Raw genomic sequence first — 12,674 nt, 5'->3', positions numbered from 1 at the left:
ACACTGGTTCCCTCAACATCCTCATCCTCCTCGACCTGAGCGCAGCCTTCGATACAGTGAACCATAACATCCTGCTCACCAGACTCAAAGACCTTGGCATTGAAGGCTCTGCACTCAGCTGGCTCCGTTCCTACCTTTCCAACAGATCCCACTTCATCTCTCTCCACAATCACTGTCCATCTTCAAAACCAGTATTAAAACACATTTATATTCCTTGGCTTTTGACACTGCTTGAGACTTTGCTCCTGTTTTTAGTGCTTTTAATGTTTTTAATTTTTATTGTTTTTACTCTTTCGTTTAATGTTTGTATTGTCATGTAATAATTTCTTGTCCATGATCAGTCATGTACAGCACTTTGTTGCAACTGTGGTTGTTTTAAAGTGCTCTATAAATAAAGATTTAAAAAAAACCAAAAAAAAAACCACACCTCTGCTACAGACACAGTCACTCAAGGCGTTCCCCAAGGCTCCGTACTCGGCCCCCTCCTCTTCATCATCTATATCCTCCCCCTTGGTCAGATACTCCGCCACTTCAATCTGGACTTCCACTGCTACGCTGATGACACCCAGATCTACCTTGGCACCAAATTCCCCCACAACCCCCCCCTCTCCCATATCAACTACTGTTTGTCAGCTAAAAAAAACCTGGATGCAACATAATTTCCTCAAACTCAACAGCGATAAGACAGAATTCCTCCTCATAGGCTCCAAAGCCACACTCAGCAAAATCAATAACCCCACTCTCACCATCGACGGCACCACTATCTCCCCATCTCCCCAGGCCCGCAACCTTGGCGTGATCTTTGATTCCACCCTCTCCCTTGAGCCTCACATCCGCCATGTCATTAAAACCTCCTTCTTTCATCTCCGCAACATCGCCAAACTCAGACCCTCTCTCACACCGCCCGCTGCTGAAAGACTCATCCATGCCTTCATCTCCTCCCGACTGGACTATTGCAACTCACTTCTCCTTGGCATCAGCTCCACCTACATCAACCGACTCCAACTGGTCCAGAACGCAGCCGCCCGACTCATCACCCATACCAAATCCTGGCATCACATCACTCCAGTCCTCAAACAACTTCACTGGCTTCCCATCTCCCACCGGATCACCTACAAAATCCTGATCCTCACCTACAAAGCCCTCCACCATCTGGCCCCCCCCATATCTCACTGACCTCCTCTCCCCCTACCAACCCTCACGGTCCCTCAGATCCACATCAGCTGGTCTCCTCTCCATCCACAAGTCCAACCTCCGCAGTTTTGGGGACACAGCCTTCTCCAGGGCAGCTCCCAGGCTCTGGAACTCCCTCTCCCAACTGATCCGCAATTCCGTGTCCCTCACCATCTTCCAGTCCCGCCTCAAGACCCATCTCTTCACCTCTGCCTATCCTTAGCCCCACGTCCCGTCCCTTTTCATCTGTGCATTAATTGCCTCATACTGTGTTTTGTATTGAATTCTGTATTTACTTTGTGTACTAGTCATGTCTCTACTACTTATTTCATTCCCCTTACATGTTTTTCCTCTACCTGCTAAATTTTTGTAAGGTGTCCTTGAGACTCTTGAAAGGCGCCCATAAATAAATTTATTATAAGACATAGGAGCAGAATTAGGCCAGTCAGCCCATCGAGTTTGCTTCGCCATTCAATCATGGCTGATCTATTTTCCCCTCTCAACCCCATTCTCCTGCCCTCGCCCCATAACCTTTCAGCTCAACAGTACCCGGGCCTCTGGCACTGTGAGGCAGCAACTCTACCGCTGCGCCAGCGTGCTGCCCCTACTTTAGATTTATTGTAAGGAAAAGTGTTCCGCTTATTTTTAATTTTTTTAAAAGCATAAGCAGTTACACACTGCTGGAACATCACCTCGTACAGTGCTGCCCAGTGCTTATGCCTTGTCCTCTTCTGCAACATCGATCTCACCACAGCCCGAAGTGTTAGCCATCGGCCTCCTCCCTGTCACTCCCGCCTGGCCCCCATCCCTACTTTTGCGCTGACTAGTCAGCTGGCAGCAAAAAGCTTTTCACTGTAAGAACGGTACACTTGACAATAAACCACACTAAATTAAACTAACTGGCACAGAGTACCCATTCAGTTGCCTCTGCAGTCTCTGGAGTCCTTCCTTCCGCAATTCCCAGCGCAGCGCAACACACCCACAGGGGTGCACTCCGATTCCTAGGCTAATAACAGTATTCCTGGCTTGAAATGGCACAACATGCTACACCCCAATGTGAAGTCTGTACCACTACCCCCACTCAAGATATTAAGAAGGTGCCAATTATAGTGGGGATTGTAATATTAGGTCCTATAAGCTTAACTTACCTGTGTGCTCGTACTTGTGTCTCAGAAGAGAGCTACTCTTCTGAAATATTTTATCGCACAAATCACAGGCGTACATTCCATTCTCCGTCTTTTTTATTTTCTTACGTGGCGGCGCAGAGTCTGAATCATTCTGCTCGTCAGTATTGGGCACACCTCCGCAACTCATCTCTTGGCTTTCGTCCTTCAGGAACACAACCACCTATGTTATGCATTTTCAGACAATCACTTTGCATCTATATTAATGTCTGTGTATCCAAGCGGTGGAGGTGAGGCGGGGGGAGGGGGTAAGTTTTGTTTAGTTTAGTTTAGAGATAGAGCGGAAACAGGAACTTCGGCCCACCGAGTCCGCACCGACCAGCCATCCCTGCATCCTTGCACTGTCCTACACACACACACTAGGGACAATTTTTACATTTATACCAAGCCGATTAACCTACAAACCTGTCCGTCTTTGGAGCGTGGGAGGAAACCGAAGATCTCGGAGAAAAACCCACGTAGGTCACGGGGAGAACGTACAAACTCCGTACAGACAGCGCCCGTAGTCAGGATCGAACCACGGGTCTCAATCGCTTTACTGTGAGAGTTAGATTTAGCTCTTAGGGCTAAAGGAATCAAGGGATATGGGGAAAAAGCAGGAACGGGGTACTGATTTTAGATGATCAGCTATGATCGTATTGAATGGTGGTGCTGGCTTGACGCCCCGACCGGCCTACTCCTGCACCTATTTTCCTGCATGTCTATGTTTCTAAGCCACCGTGGCACCCAAGAACTACTAGGACTATGGTTGCACTTGGGCCAGGGGCCAGTGGGGAAAGTGGAAGCCCAAAGAGGACATGGTGTGGGGGGAGGGGAGGCTGAGGCAGTTGTGAAGAGCAAATTTCAGAAAAGGATTTTCATTCATGTCTCCACCAATCCCCATGGCCACAGAGCTAGCTTTCTCTGAGTTGCACATTTGCAATGAAACCTTTTCTGGAGATGATATTCAATGAATTAAATGCCACCTGTTACTTCTCGCAAGGCAAGGCACTTCTGTGCACAAGAATTGCATTTGTGTAGAGGGATAGGACATAATTCGACATTCTCGTCGAACATTGCAGTGAGCAAGCCATTGAATGTTTAACAGGCTGATGTTGTGCAAAAAATATTATGCCACACATTATAATCTTCTCGGACAAGACATCCACTAATTGGACCAGTCGCACCCTGACCACTCCCTCTTCTCCCATCTCCCATCAGGCAACAGATATAGAAGTGTGAAAACGCATACCTCCAGATTCAGGGACAGTTTCTTCCCAGCTGTTATTAGGCAATTGAACTATCCTACCACAACCAGAGAGCAGTCCTGAACTACTATCTATCTCTTTGGTGGCCCTTGGACTTTTCTTGATCGGACTTTGCTGGCTTTACCTTGCACTAAACGTCATTCCCTTACATGTATCTATACACTGTGAATGGCTCGATTACAATCATGTGTTGCCTTTCTGCTGACTGGTTAGCACATAACAAAAGCTTTTCACTGTACCTCGGTACACGTGACAATAAACTAAACTGAACTGAGCAGTAAAAGTAAACCAGTAAGAATTGGGGAAAAAAAGCTCAATTGAAACTTTTTATAGACAATCCCGCACGGAATTCACAACGGCCAAAATTCAGCATACTTACGAGATGATTTCCGTTGGCTTGAGTTGGTTTCTGTTGTTGTTCAGATGGATTTGAATTAGTTATTTTATACGTGTAGGCCACCTGTGGAATGACGCTGGCCTGCTTTAATGTTGTTAGGGGTCTGAGGCATGGAACACTGTTTGGACTTGAGATGGCAACAATCATGGGGAGTTTGGTGGTGACTGCAGGAATTGCAATATTTATAGGTTTGGCACTTGTTGAGTTTCCTTCGTCAACACTTTCGTTTTCTGTTTGTTCTTTCTTGAGGCAAGACAAGTTTAAAGGCTCCTCTTGGACGTAATGAACACTGCTGTGGTAAACACTGGTTATCGTGGGTCTTTCCAGCCCTTCCTTTTGTTGCCTGGGAAGCGACAGGTCAAGAGGCTCCAACTGTAAATCCTCCTGGCTGCTGTCTGGTGTGTTGAGATAGCTTTGAGAATTTCGAGAAGATGCCGAGGAAAGGTTCAGCGGTGTCGGGGATGGAGTGCTACTCCCCGAAGGTTCTGCTGTTGCACTGGGCGGCGTGGTTGCATTCTGAGGTTCAGTCAGCTTGTCCGCCTGGGTTTCCGAATTTGCTGAGTTGCTTTGAACGCCAGAAGGCGATGGTTCCGGGTGACCGACGGACTGCTTTGGTTTGACCCCCTCGTGGTCAGGTGAGGGAGAAGAGGGACAAGATGGCTGGACTGGGACCTGACTAGTCTGCATTTTCTCAAACCACTTTTTTACCTTTTCTAACGGCAGGTTCACAGCAACGGAAATCTTTGCCAGCTCTTCGGATGTTGGCTGTGCGTTCAATGCATAATATGCCTTCAGAAGTGACAACAGGTTCTTCAATGGTTCTTGATCCGAAGAGGTGTTCTCTTCTATTGATACTGAAGCTGCAGCGAGGTTTTCAGGTTCGGTAATACTGCTCTCCCCTGAATGAGCTTCAGTTTTTAATTGATAGTGCTTTAGCTCGTGAAGTGCATTTAATCCACCAGGACATTCATTACAAAGAAGGCATGTGTTACTCATTCCTGCACTTGTCTCCGTTTTCTCAGATTTGACTGTGAGGTCTTCTGGTGTTTTGTCATTTGTACAACTGTTTGCTGGATGAGGAATTTCCTTTTTTAAATTTTGCGGCAGGACTTGGAGCTGACTGGGCTCTAAGCTGTAGTTGATAATGATCTTGGTTGTTCCGTCCTGATCAATCAAGGGAAGACTGATGGATGAGATGAGGGAATGGCTATTTTGCTGCACCAATCCAGAAGATACAACTCCTGCCTCTTTGGAAGGGAGAGTAACATGATTGTTTTCTAATACTGCAACTTTAAGAACATTCTGAATGTCACTTAGATTGATGCTAATGGGAGAGACCAGGCCAACGGTTGGCAATACAACAGCTTGAACCACGCTCTGGGGAGAAGTTGTAACCTGGGTACCGCCACTAAATCCTCCATTTTGGAAAGAGCTTGCACAGTTGATACCAGAGGTCACCACCATGGTTTTGTACTCATAATCCACAGGTTCGCTTTTGATTTGGTTTACGGCCGACTGTTCTTGCAAAGGCTTACTGTTTTCTAGCTTATGACGGAGTTGTGTTCTAGCAGGGCTGTTGGTTGACGGAGAAAGGGATGGAGAAGTGCCTTGAGGTGTCTTGATTCCTGAACGGGCTCTGCCATTGAGTGATATAAGCCCGATGCACTTCTTACTGCTGATGTGTGAGCTGTAAGAGCCGGAGTGGGAAAACCTTTTCTTGCAGTTCGAGCATTCATATGGCTTTTCTCCTGAAGAACAGTGAGAGAGAGAGAGAGAGAGAGAGAAAAGAAAGCATTAACACAATTCCTCACTTTAATTAAAAAACATTACAGAATCAAAAACCGTATGCCGAAATTGACACTGTACCAATGTCATAAATGCCTTTTATTGTCTGCAAGCAATTATCTGGTCTGACGGGATTTGAGTATAGGAGCAGGGAGGTTCTACGGCAGTTGTACAGGGTCTTGGTGAGACCACACCTGGAGTATTGCGTACAGTTTTGGTCTCCAAATCTGAGGAAGGACATTATTGCCATAGAGGGAGTGCAGAGAAGGTTCACCAGACTGATTCCTGGGATGTCAGGACTGTCTTATGAAGAAAGACTGGATAGACTTGGTTTATACTCTCTAGAATTTAGGAGATTGAGAGGGGATCTTATAGAAACTTACAAAATTCTTAAGGGTTGGACAGGCTAGATACAGGAAGATTGTTCCCGATGTTAGGGAAGTCCAGGACAAGGGGTCACAACTTAAGGATAAGGGGGAAATCCTTTAAAACCGAGATGAGAAGAACTTTTTTCACACAAAGAGTGGTGAATCTCTGGAACTCTCTGCCACAGAGGGTAGTTGAGGCCAGTTCATTGGCTATATTTAAGAGGGAGTTAGATGTGGCCCTTGTGGCTAAGGGGATCAGGGGGTATGGAGAGAAGGCAGGTACGGGATACTGAGTTGGATGATCAGCCATGATCATATTGAATGGCGGTGCAGGCTCGAAGGGCTGAATGGCCTACTCCTGCACCTAATTTCTATGTTTCTATGTTTCTATGGTATTCCAAAAATCCGTAACAATGGGATGAGAGGATGGAGATTCCATATTAAATCAATCTTTCTGTCAGTGCAATATTCCTTTGAGGATACTTTTAAATCCACCAATAAAAATATAGCTTGGATAATTTTCATGGGACATCAGAGATGGAAAACTCAAAATTTGTGAAATAAAACTCCAGGTACAAGATTTCAAAGGAGAAGTTAAGATTTAAGCACCTATTTTACACTCACTGTAATCTGCTCGCCGTTATTCACTAAAACAGAATCGCATCCTTCTCTGAATCTTTCAGATAGACGCTGGAGACTAGGTTGTTATCGTAAAATTAAAACATATTGGAATAATAAAATTAAAATATCAAGATGAGAGGGGGGAAGTGATTGAGTACAAGGTTACTTTCAAAGAATGAGCAACCAGTTTACGGAATGACTCAGCGGGACAGGCAGCATCTCAGGATAGAAGGAATGGATGACGTTTCGGGTCGAGACCATTCTTCAGGGTACGAAGAAGGGTCCCGACCCGAAATGTCACTCATTCCTTCTATCCTGAGATGCTGCCTGTCCCGCTGAGTTACTCCAGCATTTTGTGTCTGTCTTCGGTGTAAACCGGCATCTGCAGTTCCCTCCTACAGATTAATGAATGAGATGTAAATATGCTGCTTTCATTCCATATAATGAACAAATCACAGCAGAGTTTCACATATTGTGTTTGGCTGGCATTTCTGGCTTTCTCTTCTTTGTGTCCATCTTCCATGTTTCAAATGTCGACCTCGCTGTCATCGTCCGTCCTGAAAAGGAGGCAGGCTTCCGGCGACAATCAGTGGGAGCCATCACTTGTTGCAGTAGATGATGGTGGAAGCAGAATTAGCTCGGGATACTTCCAGTTTCCAGCCCCGCGACTTGGACGCTTCTGCTATGGGGCCGGCAATTCTGGCACAAATGTGAACTAGGGCAAGTGGGAAACGGTGAGGCTGGTGTAACCTGGTCCTCCAAACTGAAGTAGGCAGAAGAGCAAATTTGTAGACGTGTCCAAAATTAAAAGGCAGTAGTCATGGAGGATTTCAATTATCCTAACATTATGAAATAAGATCAGTGCAAGAGGTGAGGTATAAAGGGCATGGACTACCAGAACTCTTTTAAAACCTGTTTCAATTGTTTTCCTTCCAGGAAGGATGAAAGGAGGGATGAGGAAAAATATTTAAGAAGGAACTGCAGATGCTGGAAAATCGAAGGTAGACAAAAATGCTGGAGAAACTCAGTGGGTGAGGCAGCATCTATGGAGCGATGGAAATAGGCAACGTTTCGGGCCGAAACGTTGCCTATTTCCTTCGCTCCATAGATGCTGCCTCACCCGCTGAGTTTCTCCAGCATTTTTGCCTACCTATGAGGAAAATATGTTCACCTTGAGAATAATTAGGTTGTGGAAGTCTCTCTCTGAAGGAATGGTGGATGAAAGGGCCTGTCCCACTTGGGCGTTATTTGCGCGTCATTTACGTGTCACGACGCACGACGCAACATCATTTACGCGTCACGTGCGTGTCGTGACGCGAGCCTGGCGTACATTACGCGCGCATGGCGTGTGGTGAGGCGTGGTGGCGTAGGCAGTGACGCGCGGCGCCCCAGGATTTTAGGATTCGTGACGCGCAAATGACGCCCAAGTGGGACAGGCCCTGAAGAAACCCTCATCACATATAAAAAGGACTTGAATGTGCACTTGAAACAGCACAAGTTGGACTGTAGAGTTCGGACCATATGTTGGGATTCGACTAAGTAATACTTTTTTAACCAGCGCACAATTGACAGACTACACGGTTTCCTACTGCACCTAAAATTTGATGATTGATTCTGAAAAATGATTCCTTTTGGTTCAGTGGTCCTCACGCTTCTCTGCCCCACCTGTTTGCCCATCTTTGAACAGGGAAGTTCATAAGGAGCAATTCTGATGAAATTTGCTTTAAAAAAAAAAATTGCTTGATAAGAAAATTTAAGACGTGTTTGACTTCTACTGTTGAAAATAGGTACATAGTGATGTTCTTGATCCCCAGAGATTCACTTTAATCATCTTTGATGGATTGCAAATGAATGCAATTACTAGAAACTCCCACAGGTGGTTCAGTCACCTGAGTGCATAGCCAGTTTTGTCACCTGGGATATCTTCTAGGATGAATTACAAAAACAAAGACTTGTTGGGCCGAATGGCCTAATTCTACTCCTTTCACTTAATTGTACTCAAACTCGCACTTAAAATCCCTTGATCCTTACTATTTGATTTTGATTTTGATTCCTTGATCCTTACTTAGATTTTGGCCAAATTACAGCAAATAAAAAACAGCGCAACAGCGCAGCGCAAATTACAGCCCAGTATATTACATAGAAAATAGGTGCAGGAGGAGGCCTTTTGGTCCTTTGAGCCTGTACCGCCATTCATTGTGATCATGGCTGATCATACAGATAGCTCTGATAGATCATACAGATAGCTCTGAAGAAGGGTTTCGGTCTGAAACGTTGCCTATTTCCTTCGGGAGTTCCTCCAGCATTTTTGTCTACCTTCAGCTCTTATAATAAACTCAGCTTCTATACATTAATTTTTCTATGATGATATTTCTGGACAAATTTGCAAGTTGTAAACAATATCTCTTGGAAAAGCTCATTGCGACCTTGGTAGTGCGGGCAATTATTGATTAGTGCGGTGTCAGGGGTTATGGGAGGGAAGGCAGGAGAATGGGGTTGAGAGGGAAAGATAGGTCAGCCGTGATTGAATGGCGGAGTAGACTTGATGGGCCAAATGGCGTTATTCTCCTAGAACGTAACTTATGAACAATGAAACTGCCACACTTCTTGGGTGCAAGTTAAGCAAATCATCATGTGATTAATCCATGTGGTTTTGAAGATTCTGAATCAGACAACAGAATATTTTCCATTGCCAACAGCTCTCAAAAGAATGCATGTTTATGAATGCTTGATGGCTGGCCGCTGGAATGGGCTCTGTGCTGGAGATCCTTGGTCGCACACTTGCAAGCATGACTTGGAATACTAGGGTAAAGGACATGATGCAGGTGCCAGTTAAGACATAGTTGGATCATTTTGTATCTGCTGTCTGGTTTGATTCAAGTCAATAAGAAAATCTATACCACATGCTTCTTATTGCAAGTTTCTAATCACATAAGATTGGAGTAGATGTGGGGCTAGGTTGGAGATGAGATACAAATTGCAATACCACGGTATTATTAAAAAAGTACAGGGTGAATTAAATTGGTGTTGACATCCACTGAAGATTTATGATCAGCAGTGTAACCTTTCAAAGATTAACCTACAAAGAAGTAATTAATAACAAAGCTTGGATTCCGAATATTTAAGCAGATGCTGGAAAATCGAAGGTAGACAAAAATGCTGGAGAAACTCAGCGGGTGAGGCAGCATCAATGGAGCGAAGGAAATAGGCGACGTTTTGGGTCGAGACCCTTCTTCAGACTGATGTGAGGGGGAGGGGGGGGGGAGAAAGAAAGGGTGGAGCCAGAGGGCTGAGGGAGAGCTGAGAAGGAGAGGAGAAAAGTAAGGACTACCTGAAATTAGAGAAGTCAATGATCATACCGCTGGGGTGCAAACTGCCCAAGTGAAATATGAGGTGCTGCTCCTCCAATTTACGGTGGTCCTCACTCTGGCCATGGAGGAGGCCCAGGACAGAAAGGTCGGATTCGGAATGGGAGAATAGCCGGTTTACAAAGAAGTATTGAATAAGAAAGCTTATGAGGTTGAGGAGTGATCTTATAGAGGTGCATAAAATCATGAAAGGAATAGATCGGGTAGATGCACAGAGTCTCTTGCCCAGAGTAAGTGAATCGAGAACCAGGGGACATAGGTTTAAGGTGAAGGGGAAAAGATTTCATTGGAATCTGAGGGGTAGCGATTTCACACAAAGGGTGGTGGGTGTATGGAACAAGCTGCCAGAGGAGGTAGTTGAGGATGGGACTATCCCAACATTCAAGAAGCAGTTAGATAGGTACATGGACAGGACAGGTTTGGAGGGATAAGGACCAAATGCGGGCAGGTGGGACTAGGGTAGCTGGGACATGTTGGCCGGTGTGGGCAAGTTGTGCCTGTTTCCACACTGTATCACTCTATGAATCTAAAGCATTTATTCCAAATAACTAGTTTACCTAGAAGCCGGGATATTTCTTGATATTTCATTTATTGCTCCTGTAAATTGGGAATACCAACTGCAAACTGAATAATTGTTATGTGCAACACCTCCATTTAGTCAGCAATGCGTCTATTTTCCAGTTACCTGTTAATTCTCTGACTCTCTCCCAGTCTAGTCACCCTGAGCTTGTCATCCTGCACTCTTCCAACAAGTTCAAATCAAACTCAAGAACATTTCACCATCCATCAATACAATATCGACTCATGGACGTAGGAATATCAAATAGTCAACACTGGACTTTCAGATAGAGTGGTGAAGATGCCAAGCAACTGAACCATCCTACCACAACCAGAGAACAGTTCTAAACTACTATCTACCTCATTGGTGACAATTGGACTACCCTTGATTGGATTTTGCTAGCTTTACTTTGAACTAAAAGTTATTCCCTTATCGTGTAGGGCGCGCAGCATCGTCAAGGACTGCTCTCACCCCAGCCACAGTCTGTTTACCCTCCTCCCATCCGGGAGGCGCTACAGGTCTCTCCGTTGCCGGACCAGCAGGTCCAGGAACAGCTTCTTCCCGGCGGCTGTTACATTATTTAACTCTGCACCTCGATGATTGCCAGTCACCCCCTCCCCCGGACACTCCTTCCCCCAGAAAAATTGCACTACTATGACTGTATGTACGTATATATATTTATTGCTCATTATTCTATGTTCGCTCTTCTGGGGAGATGCTAACTGCATTTCGTTGTCTCTGTACTGTACACTGCACAATGACAATAAAGACTGAATCTGAGGTGTATCTGCACAGTATAAATGGATCGATTGTAATCATGTGTGGTCTTTCTGCTGACTGGATAGCACGCAACAAAAACTTTTCACTGTGCATCGATACACGTGACAATAAACTGAACTGGGCTGTTTTCCTCATGTGGATATATTGAAGATTAGAGGGTGAAACAGTTTTTTTCACACAAAGGGTGGAGGGTGCCTGGAACGCTTTGTTAGAGGCAGATGAAATATTGACATTGAAGAGGCTTTTAGATCGGTACATGGATGTGCAGGAAATGGAGGAATATGGATCATGATAATGGAGGAATATAGATGATTAGTTTATTTCATGGCAGATGTGATAGTATATTTCTGGCCTCAAGTTCAGCACAGACATTGTGGGCCGAAGTGCCTGTTCCTATGCTGTATTTTTGGTTATGTAGAACAATTTCATTTCTACCATATTTTTGCATCTGGTAATTTCAGATAGTTTTTCTACATTTCTCATTTACACCTCCTCCACTAATCTCTTTGCCATCTTGGTGCATTTTGTCCTGTCAGAGGCGTTCATTTGTTCTCACTTCCTCTCCACCCTTTCTCTGCACCTTAGAACCTGTATTTTATATATATTTATCCAGTACCGAAAATGCCATCGCTGAAACAAAAAACGTCCTTCTCTCTACAAATATTGTCTGGCCTGCTAAGTGTTTCCAGCAATGTTTTATTTTCAGAGTTTCCATTTTGCTTTTTTTAATTTACCTGCAGTATTTTGCTTATTTTATAATGAACTTTAGTTGAAAACATAGTCCATTTTTATTTAATGTTTGAAAGGTTTCCATGAAACAGTACTTGGAAATACAGCTATTCGTGGCCCGTGAAATCAATGGCGATTTCCCACATAGTCAAATTCCGCAAAGAGAAACAGAATGGCCAATTAGTCTATTTTTGGAAGCATTATTTTGACAGACGAAAAGTTAGCCAGGCAATCATGCCACCAATAAATAACATTCTGCATTCTTGCACCCACTATTGGTACAGCTAAGAAAAGCTAACACAACACAGTTGACGAATGCACCGTTGAGTTTGCTTTTGCTAAGTGGGATCATATGAAATAAATAGGATTTCTGTGGAAATTGCTTATAGTTTTAGATTTACAACGCGGAAACAGGCCCTTCCGCACCGACCAGCGATCCCCGCACATTAACATTATCCTACAC

At 44.6% G+C, this 12,674-nt stretch overlaps 1 protein-coding gene across 5 annotated transcripts in view; it reads right to left on the bottom strand.

Moving 5' to 3' along the window:
• The window catches only part of LOC129715173 (zinc finger E-box-binding homeobox 1-like), a 179,155-nt gene that overhangs the window by 13,412 nt on the left and 153,069 nt on the right, over window positions 1-12,674 (bottom strand). For 4 of the 5 annotated variants that reach the window (XM_055665068.1, XM_055665045.1, XM_055665062.1 and 1 more), the window contains 2 exons: window positions 3,984-5,749; window positions 2,322-2,520 (listed from right to left, as the gene is read on the bottom strand). In XM_055665068.1, the coding sequence (XP_055521043.1) occupies window positions 2,322-2,520; window positions 3,984-5,749 (1,965 nt within the window). The remainder of the gene's footprint in view (window positions 1-2,321; window positions 2,521-3,983; window positions 5,750-12,674) is intronic. The other variant, XM_055665049.1, reaches the window with a different exon arrangement.

This window comes from Leucoraja erinacea, chromosome 2, assembly GCF_028641065.1.
Source record: "Leucoraja erinacea ecotype New England chromosome 2, Leri_hhj_1, whole genome shotgun sequence".
Classification (NCBI taxonomy): domain Eukaryota; kingdom Metazoa; phylum Chordata; class Chondrichthyes; order Rajiformes; family Rajidae; genus Leucoraja; species Leucoraja erinaceus.
The sequence above is the reverse complement of the archived record's forward strand: the minus strand, read 5'-3'. Positions and strand labels throughout refer to the sequence as shown.